This window comes from Argopecten irradians, chromosome 2, assembly GCF_041381155.1.
Source record: "Argopecten irradians isolate NY chromosome 2, Ai_NY, whole genome shotgun sequence".
NCBI lineage: Eukaryota > Metazoa > Mollusca > Bivalvia > Pectinida > Pectinidae > Argopecten > Argopecten irradians.
In genome coordinates, this window is record NC_091135.1 from 30,450,227 (window position 1) to 30,466,819 (window position 16,593).

Here is a 16,593-nt window from a genome sequence, read left to right on the forward strand (position 1 = left end):
AAAGGCAACAATATAGATATATATATTTTTTTTCGGTTTAAGTTCGGTACCGTTATTCCAATATAACATAACTGACAACCGTCCACATTTTTATCTTAATTAAAAAACTGTACCGTGTTTGCATCGTTATGACAGAAGTTTGAAATAAAAACACGCATTCTAGATATATTCATGCTTATTTTTGTGATTTTACTCGTAAAAATATTATACTGTTTTTATTACACAGAAATTTACATAATATGCTATCTAAATCTCAGTCCTGACTGATCCGAACATCATTTTGATATATCTATCAAAATTGAACTGATTGTCTAATCTAAAGTTCGATAAATGCTTGTTTGAATGTTTGAAATGGTGTAAATGGAATGTTTTAAAACTGAAAATATCCACATCATAAAGCTAGAATAACCATTTATTCAAAAAACTCATATTGTAGATCTAACGTATACGTATATATGCTGTATACATTTAAAGTACTAAGCTTACCTATGTGTACCCACGGACTACTCTGACATCACAAGACCACGTGACCGCCTAGCTCATTATCTCTGAACTGCAGTCGACACTACCCGTAAATCACGACCAAAACCAACCGATAGCGCTAGACGATTCGTTGGGTGGGACTTGATTTTTCATTCATCTAGCAATATCCTGACGTATTATCAAAAAAAATTTTGGCTGCACAAATCCATTTATAAGTTTTTTAACGTGTGCCCAATCCTTTTTTGTATTGTAAAAATTGCAAATAAAATATGTTTAAATCAAAATTTCGACGGCTTACAGGTTAGTTTCTACACGTGCTAATAAAGCCATTTCCAGCATAAACTGAAATTATCATTTTTGACTGCACAAATACATTAATCAAGGATTTATACTTGTATCTCGTCTTAGTCCTTGCTTTCAGTATAAGCAGAAACATATATGTTTCTGCAAGGACGTATTTATAAATCCTTGAAGTTTCTGCATGGTATAAGCTTAGATCTATTTTTTCGTGATGAAACAAATTTCAAAATCAGAGTCACAAAACAATAGTGTTCATAAATAAATATTTAAAAAAAATACACATTTACTGAAATCATTTCGAAGATTCACTGTCAACCGCCTGCAGCATTACTCTTCACAATTATAACCTGTACTATTAAAATGTGTACTGCTACCTTCGAAAATTATTAAATTTGATTAGCTCCCTTGGTATAATTTTCAGCCAATCAAATACCTATATTTTTCCAAGCACCGACGTTGCTAAATACAACATGGCTGACGTCGGCGAAGATGGGAGTTCGTCACAAGAGAAAACGGCGCCTCCTGAAGTATGTGTTTAAACAATTTAAAGTTAAAAGTTTAAAACCACATAAAAGTAATCACTAAGTTATTACGAAGCAAAATTCTCATGATCATAGTAAATCATTTACCCCAAGACGCGAGTACACTGCTGTAAACCAGCAATGCACATGCTGAACAGATTAGGCTAACCTATCAGTCATGTATCGTGGCTATATATAGAAACTCACTTCAATGGCAGTAAGTCAAAAACACGCCTATATTCATTTATTTTCAACATATACAGGTACATAACAATTGCCGGTGATGGCCGGATACATGCATAACATGTATTCCGGAATAGTGCAATACTTACAAAGACGACATTAAAATTCTCTACAGTATACTCCTACACTTGGTGGTTAGTAAAATATACATTTGAGAAATACATATAGATCTTTATATCATGACTGAAGGCAAGGCCTTAAAGGGCACAGCCAGATGTTTAAGTAACCATTAATTTTGTGGTGTTAAAAAGTTCAATTTATCACAGGAGTTCGACGTCAAACTCCTCAGTCCTGTGAATTTATGGAAATAACGAAGGGTTTATAAGGATCTGTCATGCAAGGTTTTAGACAAACATGTCGCAAGCGCTTTTGTGTTTGTACACTGATCGTGACATTTACAGTGTTATTTAGCAGATTATATTTAATTCATTTCATATCATCCTAAGGTCCTAGGCCTGGTGTACGTTGCACTATCGCTTACTAACCCGTGACGATAGACTGTTCTAAGATATATTTATAAACTTTCCCAATATCTCATAAGAGAAACAGAATAAAAAACATCATACATGCAATATCAGTCTGGATGCCTGAGCTGTAGATCTGATGTACCCGTTAACTTAGAAGTGCTTTGCTTTTTGTGGGCTACAGTGCTCTTATAATACATGCTCCCAAGTGGCATGATGTTTGTGAACATGCATTCTTCCGAAGTTCCGATAGACCTGTATGCCATGATCAGTGTATATCATAATAGACCTCCTATGGCTGAACTAAAAAAGTGTTGTTGACATGTTTCGGCTCAAAGGAAGCTGTCCTCAGAACCTGGTTCTTAAGAACAACCCCCTTCGAATTTGAGTTGTAACATGTCAACATCACTCTGAGTACCGTATTTTTGCGCGTATAGTGCGCCCCCACGTATAGTGCGCAGGTACGTTTTTGAGTTTCATTTTGGAAAAAAAAAATTAAATGGAAAGCCGACCGAATAGGCTAATCAACCACAGGTGGCCGCCATATTTGAGTACTGACTGCACACTTCCGTATTCTCAATTATTTGAATTAGTATTGAAATCAGGATGAGATCTTACAGAACCATTTCAATAAATGGTAATAAGAGTAAATTTTACAGTCAAGTGCCGATTGGTCTGTGTTAGTGTAAGAAGGTTTTAGTTTCGTATTTAATTTGCTGGCACTGCATGTGGCCATTACACACGCTTCCGTAAACATTTGCAAGTTCAAAAGTTTTTCACATGCTGGAGAAACATATTTATAAGGTAATCTGTTTAATGTGAAGAATCAATTACACACTTATACATCGTTTCAAGCTCCAGACTATATTCAGTTAGACATTTAGATTTGGAGATAGATTACTAGAGATTCACGATCGTAACATGTGTCCAGTCATGAACACATGTGCTCCCAAAACGAACTAGTCGAGTGAAGAGGACTGGATTAAATAACCTCAATCTTTGATTTACAGGATGAGAACTATGCACCTCCACCTGCCCTAGATCTAGAACCACAGATTGTCACCAGTATACCGCAGGTTCCTGTAGCAGCACCACCGAAACCAAAACCTCGCAAAGGTAAAGACAAATTAAAAATAATGTAAAAGCTAATAAAATGTAAACCATAATACAAAGTTGCAGATATTAGGTCAGTTACCAACCACTAATGTCTATCCCGACACAGGGAAAAGGTGACATAAATTATAAAACACTTCTGTTCAAACTTACTGGCTACTGGTGGAAACTGAAGCTGGTAAACTAAAATTTATCTGTTTAATTTAGTAAGGTATTTTTCTGTTGATTACATCTTTGGTGGGGTTATAATATTAATCAGTGCCATGGTTACATGGTTTACGAGGGGTTATGCACAGGTGAAGACAATTGCTGTGAATATTCTATTCATGAACGCCATGTGACCAGTTTCCTCCAATAAATGCTTGAAACTATTGAATTACATCTTGAGAAAAATAGTTTAGATATCAAATATAAAAAGAAATATTTATCTTGTTAAAGCTATAAGAGCTAGCACTTAGATTGTATTATCTTCCATATTAGCTTTCCACAACAGAATTGATATTGGTTTATTATTGTTATACTAATTAAAAAATTTCCAGTTTTAATTTTCATGCATGACCATTGTTTTTCAGCACCTGAATTACCAATCTTTGAAAGGAGAAACTGGCTGATACACCTCCACTATGTTAGAAAGGAATATGACAGTTGTAAATCTCTCATCAAGGAGCAGTTGGCAGAGAGTGGGGGCATGTGTGAATATGCTGTATATGTACAAGGTAAAGTATACAGGTTATCACTGGAGCAGGTCTGCAGGAGCATGAGAAGGTAGAGGTTTGTGTATATGTTTTAGAGCATTAGAGACATTTTTGAGAGAGCAGACACGAGGTATATTTACAGACAACAGGAGCATGTACAGGTAAGTTTTGGAAGGCAATGGTTCACATGGGGGTATTGAAGTGACATAGAACTTGTATAATTGATGTTATTTTTTAAAGTTATCAACCATAGAAAAATTAATAAATTGCAACTCATCCATACAGGGAAAGAACTGCTATGTTTAGATTTCTTAATATTGGTAGCAATATCAATTCAGCAGTCCTTTTATATCTGTATGTACTCAAAACTTGAGATCCTGTTGATCCCAATGTCAAATTTCAACTTTATGTCAAAAATAAGGACGTAGATGAGAAGGATATGTCACTTGGGGTTTTGGACGAATACGTCACAAGCGCTTTTGTGCACTGACCGTGGTGTTGGGCAACAATGGATTTTCCTTTGATATCCGCCAGAGCAATCTTTGATGTAGTGCGAGGGTTACTGTCTTACTTTCTGAACCAGGCTGTCATTTCATGAGATGTCATATTTTTATAATGAAAATTTACGACATATCTTCTAAATCTTCCGTCCTTAAAGCAAGGATTAGACACCATGAAATGTATTAAGCTTAACATTTGTGTTTCATTTGACTTGATAAGATAAATATCTGTCAAGAAAAATGGTTGTTATTCCCAGTTCATAGGCATCTTGCATGGTGTTTTGTAGCGTAAAGAGACAGCGAACAAATGCTTCTCACTTATAAATCCTTGTGTCAAAAACACACCAGTAAAATTTGGTTTTAACAAACAACAAATTTATGACAATTACATTGTATACATATACATATCATGATTCATTTTCTGTCATTTTCTATGTGTGTATCAATATGTGTATTGAACTATGGTTGTTACGAAGTAGTTTTTGGTCAACAGAGATTCGTTATAACCATGTTTTACGGTGCATTGTAATTTTTTTTAATCATATCTATTATGTGCCTTGCTTGCTTTCAGCCCTGATCCTGAGACAAGAAGGTAAAATTCAGGAGTCTCTGGAGATGTTTCAGACCTGCACACTGTTGAATCCAACCAGTGCAGATAACCTAAAACAAGCGGCTAGATCATTGTATGTTATACTTAAATCACTTATTCACTTTCAAATAAACATTATTAGTTTCCTATGATCAAAACTGAAATTGTAAATGTTGTTTTGTTTAATCATAGGCTAGCATATGCATTTGCTCAAGTTACTACATGCAATCTTTACCTTTCTATTAGTTAAAGGGAGGGCCCAGTATATCTATTAAGGGGGTGCCCAGTGTTATAAGGTCAGAATGTGCCATGACAATCTAATTCATCTGCTAATTATATAATAATAAGTATGTGTTAATGAATGTATGCTTCTGAAGCAGTGTACTCTATATGACTTCCATAATGATTTTATTTCAGATTTCTCCTTGCCAGACACAAGGCAGCGATAGAGGTTTATAACGAGACAGCTAAGATATCACAGAGAGACTGGGTTAGTTGTCTAGATACATGTATGTTAGAAAACTGGGTAAATTATCTAGATGTGTAAGAAATACTGGGTATGTTTTCTAGATATGTTAGAAAGACTGGGTTAGTTGTCTAGATACATGTACATGTATGTTAGAAAACTGGGTAAATTATCTAGATAATTCTGATATGTAAGAAATACTGGGTATGTTTTCCAGATATGTTAGAAAAGCTGAGAATGTTGTCTAGATATGTAAAACAAAGGGGGGTTGAGTTGTCTAGATATGTTAGAAAGACTGGGTATGTTGTCAAGATATGTTAGAAAACTGGGTAAATTATCTAGATATGTAAGAGAAAAAAAAAGGGGGGGGTGCATTGTCTAGATATGTTAGAAAGGCTGGGTAAGTTGTCTAGATATGTTTGAAAGACTGGGTTACTGGTAGTTGTCTAGATATGTTAGAAAGACTGGGTAAGTTGTCTAGATATGTTTGAAAGACTGGGTTAGTTGTCTAGATATGTTAGAAAGACTGGGTTAGTTGTCTAGATATGTTAGAAAGACTGGGTTAGTTGTCTAGATACATGTATGTTAGAAAACTGGGTAAATTATCTAGATATGTAAGAGAAAAAATAGATATGTTAGAAATGGTAAGTTGTCTAGAAAAAAGTTGTCTAGATATTGTTAGAAAGACTGGGTAAGTTGTCTAGATATGTTAGAAAGACTGGGTAAGTTGTCTAGATATGTTAGAAAGACTGGGTTAGTTGTCTAGATATGTTAGAAAGACTGGGTTAGTTGTCTAGATATGTTAGAAAGACTGGGTAAGTTGTCTAGATATGTTAGAAAGACTGGGTAAGTTGTCTAGATATGTTAGAAAGACTGGGTTAGTTGTCTAGATATGTTAGAAAGACTGGGTTAGTTGTCTAGATATGTTAGAAAGACTGGGTAAGTTGTCTAGATATTTTAGAAAGACTGGGTAAGTTGTCTAGATATGTTAGAAAGTCTGAGTATGTTGTCTAGATATGTTAGAAAGACTGGGTAAGTTGACTAGATATGTTTGAAAGACTGGGTTAGTTGTCTAGATATGTTAGAAAGACTGGGTAAGTTGTCTAGATATGTTAGAAAGACTGGGTTAGTTGTCTAGATATGTTAGAAAGACTGGGTAAGTTGTCTAGATATGTTAGAAAGACTGGGTTAGTTGTCTAGATATGTTAGAAAGACTGGGTTAGTTGTCTAGATATGTTAGAAAGACTGGGTTAGTTGTCTAGATATGTTAGAAACGGCTGGGTAAGTTGTCTAGATATGTTAGAAAGACTGGTTAGTTGTCTAGATTTGTTAGAAAGACTGGGGTAAGTTGACTAGATGATGTTAGAAAGATGGGTTAGTTGTCTAGATATGTTAGAAAGACTGGGTTAGTTGTCTAGATATGTTAGAAAGACTGGGTTAGTTGTCTAGATATGTTAGAAAGACTGGTAGTTGTCTAGATATGTTAGAAGGACTGGGTAAGTTGTCTAGATATGTTAGAAAGGCTGGGTAAGTTGTAGATGTTAGAAAGACTGGGTAGTTGTCTAGATTTTAGAAAGACTGGGTTAGTTGTCTAGATATGTTAGAAAGACTGGTATGTTATGTTAGAAAGTATGTTAGAAAGACTGGGTTAGTTGTCTAGATATGTTAGAAAGACTGGGTAAGTTGTCTAGATGTTTTAGAAAGACTGGGGTTAGTGGTCTAGATATGTTAGAAAGACTGGGTTAGTTGTCTAGATATGTAAGAAAGACTGGGTTAGTTGTCTAGATATGTTAGAAAGACTGGGTAAGTTGTCTAGATATGTTAGAAAGACTTGGTAAGTTGTCTTGATATGTTAGAAAGACTGGGTAAGTTGTCTAGATGTTTTAGAAAGACTGGGTAAGTTGTCTAGATATGTTAGAAAGACTGGGTTAGTTGTCTAGATATGTTAGAGAGGCTGGGTAAATTGTCTAGATATGTTAGAAATACTAGATATGTTGTATAGATATGTTAGAAAGACTGGGTTAGTTGTCTAGATATATTAGCAAGTCGTATGTATATGTTTTATAATGCATCTTTGATTTATTTAAGAGAAAAAGATAAAGGTCTTCACATGGACATTGGTGCATAGTTATCCCATCATTTTAAGGAACATAGACCATGTAGAGAATTATTATTGTGTAATGATGGATTTTGTTAAAGATGCTCCACCGCTGACAAATGGTATTTTTTCACTATCAAAAACATGAACGAACAATTTAGTATTTTTCTTCAGTTACAAAAGTTTCTTACTTTACTAAATCACTATATAATTATTTTTTTTTGATTATTTTTCTTTGTAATGTTTTAATTTGAGGTTTATTTTTATGTTTCTAGGAGATATCCCATAACCAAGGTGTATGTTACATGTACCTCAGGGACTATGCTAAGGTAAGACTATTGTATAACATAAAAATTACCTGGTCCATTAAATTATAACTGAAATATAGTCAAAGCAAGATAATAAGGCATATCAAAAACACATATTAAATAAGTTTGCCATTATATTTCATTGCTTAATTTTATAAAGCCTGAATTTTTATATCAGTTGTAACTTGATAACATACTTGTATTTCAGGCTAAGGAATGTTTAACCCAAGCTCTGGCGTTTAAACGCCATGAGATATCGTACGTGATGCTCGGGAAAATCCACCTTATGGAGGGAGATATAAATGCTGCTATAGAGATTTACAAACAAGCTGTAGAGTAAGTTAACTGATGTAGGATAACAACTATATTTACTGTACAAAGATCTTCAATTACTTTAACTCTGTTCAGTGCATTGATCCTATTATCTCTCAATAAAGTGTTCAGAATTTGTCTCGTTACTGCTTTAGATTTTATACTGCCAGAGTGGTTACTGTTATGTATTAGCCAGTGTGTATTATTTTTTAGATATTCACCTGAAAATCCTGATATGTTGACCACTTTGGGACTATTGTACATGCAGGTAAGTGTTTTCTTGTCCTGCAACCAATATATTCATATGTGATTTGCCATATGTTTGTAAAATGATTCCTTAACCAAAAAATCTGATACCTTGGTAATGCAAAGTCTGTGACAAAATTCACAGTGAAGAGATCAATGTCAATCTTTTGAATTTGAATATATACCCAGATGTGATTACTGCACAGCTTAATGATATTCAGGTCTAATGAGTATACAAATTGTGACAATAATAATTTTGTTATCTCTTGTACTGTTACAGTAAATAGATAATTTTCTGTTATACATTATAATACATACTCTGTATATTAAAGATGCTCCACCGCAGACAGTGCATAAGCCATACTCTTCATTTGAACAATAATTGGTGTTTAATCCTGTATATATATGTCTAATTAATACAAAAAATAATATAAAATAATTTATGTTGCTTTGTTGCATGCGCAATCAGTACTTCATTCCATATAGGACATAATGCCACTGAATGTTTTCGGGACACTATCAATTTTGATATTTTTATTTTGAAGTAAAACTAAAATCTTAAACTTTTCAATGGTGATAAGGTGTAAAGTAAGTAACTTTTGTAAATGAAGAAAAATTCTTATTCATCTGCTCCTATTTTTTATTGAAAAAAACCCCACTACCATTTGTCAGCGGTGAAGCATCTTTAATATACTGTTACATTACCGGTATCGGGAACAATATCTTTCTAAGGTTATTTTGGTCTGTATGGTCATAAAAACAGTTTGAACTTGTTAGTTTATGAAATAATGAGGTAGGTCCATGAGCACTCATACTAAGAATAATTTACTTTAAAAAATGGTTTAACCAGTTGTTACACATGTACAAATACATCTTTAAAGGCTTCTTCTAAAACATGTTCTGTTCCTTCAGATTGGACAGTATCAGAAAGCCTTTGAAAACCTTGGCAATGCCATGACGTACGATGCTTCTCATGTCAAGGCGATAATGGCTGCAGGAAGCATGATGCAGACACATGGAGACTTTGATGTCGCCCTCAACAAGTACCGAATAGCAGCTGTAAAAACACCAGAAAGTCCTACTCTGTGGAACAATATTGGAATGAGTTTCTTTGGAAAGAAGAAATTTGTGGCAGTAAGCATTATACCCTTTACTGAGAGAAAATGATCGAGGTTGGGACTTCACTCACTTGTTACCATTATATCTATAGAGCTGATATTTTGATGATGAGGTTGACCTGACTTAATTGGTGAACTTATATTTCCTTGGTTCTTTTACTAGTTCGTACAATTCATGCAATTTCAGGGTTATCTCAGTATTACAAGTCCAGATGTCTTCATTATAAGGAGGTTCAACAGCCTATGTTTAATTATCAGAGAATCTTTTGTTACGAATCAGTCAAAATCACATCCCCTTCTGTATACATATTTTGGTACCAATATCAGGTTTAATGTAAATATCTATTGAGTGAGAACAACGATCATATTAATACTATCCAGAAAAAAACTCTGTGATTCTTGTGTTCATCTTCCAACAAGAAACTTTATCTAGGTACTTGTTTGAATATTGACTGATAGTATAAATGATAGGGAATGTGTGCTTAAAAATAGATTTAATGTTTAATTTTTCTTGATATAAATATCAACATTAACTTTTGTAATGCCCCTTTCAGGCCATCAGCTGCCTTAAGAGGGCTAACTACCTGGCACCGTTTGACTGGAAGATCTTATATAACCTTGGTCTTGTCCACCTAACAATGCAGCAGTATGCCTCAGCATTCCATTTCCTCAGTGCGGCTATTAACCTCCGTCCAAAGATGGCACAACTCTTCATGCTTCTAGCAGGTAATTTAAGCACCCTCAAAAGCACCCTCAAATTGTATTCACGATTGATGAGCAAAACTTAGAAAATAATTTACTGTTGTGTACTACAAACAGATTTCCACTGTAATTATTTTATTTCTCTGAGTATTTACTTGTTTTCATTTTTTACTACAATTCACATATTGATTTATTACCAGTGGCCTTGACACACCTGGAGGACCCTGACAATGCGAGGCAAGCGTACGAACAGGCCATCACACTGGACCAGTAAGTACAATATAACTATATGGACATCACAAGTTTGTTTAGATATATCTGTAATGTTGGTACTTTGTTGGTGTCATTGATCATTTTACCAAGTTCTGGTATTGGCGTTAAAAATGCAGAATTTGAGAAACCATTTTTAAGTCCACTTTTGACAAAGGTAATCATATTACATGTAATTGTATTTTACACATATCTGGTATTTATCATATTAAATTGTATTTTACACATATCTGGTATTTATCATATTATATTGTATTTTACACATATCTGGTATTTTAGTGTCTAAAACTGCAGAAAATTTGTGGATTTTGACAATTTCTGTAAATCAATTCCGGTTGTACGGAAACTGTAAATATTCTTTGCATCCATCAGAACACAGAATAAACAATTAACAGAATTAAGTATTTACAAGGTGTTACAAAGTTGAGAATAATTTCTTGATTGGTTCTAGTACTTTTGGGGTGAAGACTTTGAAAGTCTGCGATAAAAGCCTACTTTTTGACAAAGTTAACGAAATCTGATCTTATAGAGACTTGCCCAAAGTCTTACTACTAGTATCACTACAGTGTACTTTCATAGCATCAATCATATGTAGAAATATTTGTTCTGTTTGTCCTCTGTTACATAATTTCACTTGTTGACAGGAAAGATCCGGGGATTTCCTTAAACTTTGCTCTCTACATGTATAACAATGGACAGAAGAAGGAAGCAGCCAAACAATTTAAGGACTTTGAGATGAAAATGAAAGTTTTAAAGGCAACCAACCCCAATGGTGGTGACCCAGAGGTAGTGTACTTAATGTTACGTTGTTGTATATTATCACATATTTATGTTATAAACTATACAGCTATAATAGCATACTGTAAACTTTTATTCGCGCCTATTCGGATGATTTTTGAATCTGATTTTTTTTCAATAACTTATTGTATGCATTGTTCAAAGATTTATGGCATAACAAAATTTCAACTTGTGTATTACCATAGTTGCCATATTACGAAGCCTTCTTATATTAAAATCTCCTAGAAACTCTTAATGTATTGGTTTACATTTATGTATATAAAAAACATAGCAGATGAAATTTCTCTTTTTTTCTATAATCCCAGTAATAATCCAGTAATCTCTGAAGACCAACACTGTTATGGAAGGTGTAATTAGAATTTTTTATATTTTTCAGATCCAAGATGTTGCTAGTAAGCTGGCTGCAGCTCTTCAGGTTGGGGATAGTAATCTTTGGAAACAGACACCACAACCATCAGCACCAACATCTGATCAGAATGCCAACAGTGTGCAATCAAAGCCACCCCCTAGCCTTGATGATACACAGGTGAAGAAGCCGTTTGGGTCGATACCCGACTCAGGACCGTTGCCCCCACCACCTACCGACCCTGCCGGGGACATCGCTGGTGGAAGAGGCGCCCCTACCCCAATTATCCCTCCTTACAGTCCGTACGAGGATGACCGTAGCGGCAGTCGTTTGGAAAGTGAACCAACATTTCACCCTCCACCCAAGATTGATTCTCTACCTCCCATCACTGGCGGAGCTGGGCTCAAGTCTGGAGCATTACCTCCCCTTGGCTACCCCATTGCAGCGGGTCGTACAGAACCGCCGGACCTGGACAACCTACCTGACCCACCATCAGATGGCTTACCATCCTATTCCGAGGCTACAAAGGACACAAAGAAACCAGAGCTGGAACCAGCTACATAACTGATGTATCTTCACCCGCAAATTGACATTAGTGTTATGATCAAACGTTGTTATCCTGTGCCGTCCATTTGTCTGATAACTGGATCATTATTCTCTGCCGTCCCCATATCTCTGTAGTATTGATTTTGTTTCATTGATGTTAAGTGTTTCACGAGTACAATGCACAGTAAGTAGTTTTAGAATCACTATTTCATTTGGCTTATGGTTTAACTGTATTTCAATCCTGATCAAGCATTTTAAAGTACATGTACGTACAGTGTACTTCTAAAAAGATCCCTTGTACAGTGTACAAGTGTACAGGTATCTGTGTACAGTGTAACAGTGTACAGAGTATTGGTCCAGTGTACAGTGCAATGGTGTGTAAGTGTACAGAGTACCAATCAATGTACAGTGTAACAATGTACAGAGTACCAGTGTACCAGTGTTCAGAGTACTGGTGTACAAGTATACAAAGTACTGGTGTACACTGATATGGTGAACCAGTGTACAGAGTACCACATGGTAACAATAAATCTGAATTTTGATGGAATTGATTTAGAGTTAGAAAGACAGAATACATGTTTATTAATTAACTATCTATGTTATTACACTAGTATGGATTTTCCGGCCGAGCTGTATTTGGCCAAACTCGGCCAATATTGAAAAAAATTGACGCAACTCGTCTAATATGATATTGGCCGATTTTTTCTCGTATTGGCCGACTTTGAACTCGGCTAATATTGAAAAACGCGCCAAATCGAAAGCGCCTCGTCATTCGGAAGTTCTCTGTGTTATTAAGTTATTTGACCTAGCATCTAGAGGGTTTACGAGATCAGTCAACAAACAACATGGAGATTGACGAGTCGTCTGTCAAAAGGGCCAGGGACAAATATGCAAAAAACGGCGAAGATATGCATGGTGTTTTGATGGATGACATGACTAGGTATGAAATTTTATCTAGGACTCGGGATGCGCACGTAGATTTATCACTGACTGTGCAGTTAGTAATATACTTAGACTAAGTTATAAATCAGATATCTAGACCAAAAAATTACAATGTTAAATGTATGCAGACATAGATAGTTAATTAATAAAAGTGTCATAAATCAGCTGTTATGATATTGGCCCAGTTATTAGGCCTTGGTCTGTCACATTGGCCCTCGGCCTTCGGCCTTGGTCCAATATCACAGACCTCGGCCTAATAACTGGGCCAATATCATAACAGCTGATTAATAACACTATAATATTAATGATTGAACCACAGCATGCTTGGTTAGAGAGTGACCTTAGTAGTTTAAGGCTGTTTCAGCTTTTTTGTTGAATTTTAACATGAGATTAATTTCTGATAAAATTCTAATGATATGTTATTGAAGTGGAAATGAAGAATTATGAAATTATTTATTTACATGTAGAAAGGATACTGTTTTATTATTAAATGATCACCAGCATTGTGTGAGAATCTGTTGTTTTGTACCATCTCCATGTTCTGTCTGTGCCCTGGGCTCTATATCAAATTTTCATAAAAAGTTCATATTCTGGACTGTTGTCCATGTGATTCAGGCCATGTACCGCCCCAGGTATAGTATAACTTTCTAAAATGAAGAATAATGGGGTTAACTTACAGTACGATAGGTTTCTTTCTGCTTCCAAATATATAGATGTGTACATAATTTTGTAACATGACCAGACAGTAATACAACAATTCACATTTAAGTTCTATTTACAAGTTTATTTACATTATAAAGATAAATCACAATCCACATAACGCACATCTTCAATACTTCAGAGGTTAAAATTGCTATAACTTATGTATCCACCCCTGGGCTATCTCATAGTAAAACTGGAGTCAGCTCAGGAGAACAAATCTGAACCAATCCCATGGCAGGCCTGCAAAATTGTCCTTAGAAGACTACAGAGGTTTGGGTTTTTAACCCACCATCATCAGATGTTGGGCTTTTCAAATCGCCTTCTGTCCATTGCTCGTCCGTGTTTCATGTGTACATGCAGGTTGCCCTGGGGGTCTAGTTATACATATTGCATTCGGACTGATTGGTGAACAATTGCAAGATGACCGACAGGCCGCCATCTTGGATTTTGATAATTAAAGTTTATTGCTGCTATTTCTCAGAAAGTACTTAAGCATTCTGTCTCAAATTGTATATGTAAGTTTCCTTAGGACCTTAGTTGTGCATATTGCATTTTGGGACTGATCGGTCAACAAGATAGCCGACAGGTTGGATTTTGAAAATGAAGTTTGTTACTGCTATATATCTCAGAAAGTACTGAGAGGATTTTTCTCAAATTTCACATGTACTATGTAGTAAAAGTTTGAAAAGCAGAGAAAAGATCCCTCTTCCGTTGTCAGACATAGATCATTCTTTGGTGGGCGCTAAGATCCCTCTGCGATTTCTTGTATTAGTTAATTATAACCTCTTATCAACAGCCAGGGGCATGTAAGGATGTGTGTCAGGTTTGTTGGTGGAAGAAAGCTGGAGTACACGGGGGGGGGGGGGGGGGGGGGGAAACCACCAGCCATTGGTCAGTACCTGGCAACTGCCCCACATGGGATTCAATTCTTTTCTTACCTTGAGCTTTTGGGATTCGAACTTACCCCCAGAGGTGGAGGGCTTGTGGTAATATATATGTCGAGACATCTTATTAACCACTCGGCCACCAGGGGTGGATATATGTACATATGGCAAGCCGTTTTGATATTTAATACATAATAGCTTAAGTTAAAAAGTTATTTAGCTTAAGTTAAAAAGATTTTAGCTCAAGCTAAAAAGATTTCAACTTAAGTTAAAAAGATTTCAACTTAAGTTAAAAAAACTTACATAATCAAAGTTTTTTTTACTTAAGTTGAAATCTTTTTAACTTAAGTGGAAATCTTTTCAGCTTAAGCTGAAATCTTTTTAACTTAAGTTAAATAACATGATAATGCAAAATACTCTTTTCTAACTTAAGTTGAAAAGATAGTTGCACTATGATAATGCAAAAAGAATTTGTCTAAGTTAGATTTCTCATTTTTGCATTAACACTTATTTTAACTTAAGTGTAAAAATATATCGATCGCACTTCCATCGAAATTGTGATCATGCAAAAAATGTGAAGTCAACCGTGAAATCGCCTTTGGACTAGTCCAATATATTCATTCAATGAAAACACTCCATACATAACAGCCAATCATAGTCGCAGTTTCGAAACTGCTTTGCATGCGATGACAACTGCCTAACAAGATGGCGGCCCCAAATATTTATATGCCGAATACCCATTGCCCGTTGCATTTTTCTGTTAATTGTTAAGTCAAATGTTCATTTAGCGCATTCTCTATTTACTCATCTAAAAAATTTCATTTGTTAAAAAGTCATATTAGACCAGCTACAATTTAATCAAAACCAATCTGAAAAGTTTTAAAACCTAATAAGCTGAAAAGTTTTACTTAAGTAGAATTTTTTTTTTAACTGAAGCTGAATTTTTTTTTAACTTAAGCTGAAAAGGTTTTTTAACTGAAGTAGAAAAGTTTTTTTGACTTAAGTAGAAAAGTTTTTTTAACGTAAGCTGAAAAGTTTTTTTTTAACTAAGTAGAAAAGTTTTTTTAACTTAAGCTGAAAAGTTTTTTTTAACTTAAGTAGAAATGTTTTTTAACTGAAGCTGAAAAGTTTTTTTAACTTAAGCTGAAAAGTTTTTTAACTTGAGTAGAAAAGGTTTTTAACTTAAGCAGAAAAGTTTACCGTTCAAATATCAATCTGAATTGCAGATAGTACGTTGCCGGCCATTTATGCAATATGGCTGTTCAAGCTTGTCGGGAACGTACAAATGGACTAGACCAACCCATTATAAATAGAAGGGGATGGCAGGTGGAATGTTGGAAATACGATTTTTTTATCTACAACCTGATTTTTTTTAGCTTAAGTTGAATAAGGTTCATTTGCATTATCACTTTTTTCAGCTTAAGTCAAAAAGATTTCAACTTCAGTCAAAAAGATTTTTTTTTGACTTAAGTGAAAAAAAGTGATAATGCAAAAAACCTTTTTTTAACTTAAGTTGAAATCTTTTTAGCTGAAGCTAAAATCTTTTTAACTTAAGCTAAATAACTTTTTAACTTAAGCTATTATGTATTAAATATCAAAACGGCTTGCCGTATGTACATTGTAACGTCATTTACGGTAATCCCTGGAGTATTGAGGAGATACACCAGATACATAGATAATTAATTACTATTTAAATCTCTGAGTACAGGAGACGACACACACACTCCCCTGGGACCCCCTCTTCACATCCATCCTACCACCTATAACTCAGAGGTGACAGCTCCAGTGTCAATCTCACTCCAAACACAACATAAACACTATAAGGATAAAAAGTCACAATATATACAAAACCTAAATATATCCTAATGTATTCATTCTTCTACAGGTAATCATTAGCTGTTATACATATACTGTAACAAACAGTAGTCATCCCTATACCTTAATCAA

General features: G+C 34.8%; 1 protein-coding gene across 1 annotated transcript; it reads left to right on the plus strand.

The window, feature by feature from the left end:
- The first annotated feature begins 1,237 nt into the window (after window positions 1-1,237).
- Window positions 1,238-13,566, plus strand: LOC138315105 (BBSome complex member BBS4-like). Its single transcript, XM_069255849.1, has 13 exons — window positions 1,238-1,310; window positions 3,022-3,127; window positions 3,697-3,840; window positions 4,891-5,002; window positions 5,326-5,398; window positions 7,748-7,801; window positions 7,989-8,116; window positions 8,306-8,360; window positions 9,251-9,472; window positions 10,011-10,182; window positions 10,359-10,428; window positions 11,073-11,214; window positions 11,603-13,566. Exons 1-13 carry the CDS (start codon window positions 1,254-1,256, stop codon window positions 12,134-12,136), a joined length of 1,869 nt encoding a protein of 622 aa, XP_069111950.1. The 5' UTR covers window positions 1,238-1,253; the 3' UTR covers window positions 12,137-13,566.
- Window positions 13,567-16,593: the final 3,027 nt, after the last annotated feature.

Coding starts and splice junctions, on each gene's coding strand:
- LOC138315105 (XM_069255849.1), top strand. CDS start 1,254: ATGGCTGACGTCGGCGAAGATGGGAGTTCGTCACAAGAGAAAACGGCG. Junction 1,311..3,021: donor AGAAAACGGCGCCTCCTGAA/GTATGTGTTTAA, acceptor TTTGATTTACAG/GATGAGAACTATGCACCTCC. Junction 5,399..7,747: donor AGATATCACAGAGAGACTGG/GTTAGTTGTCTA, acceptor TTATGTTTCTAG/GAGATATCCCATAACCAAGG.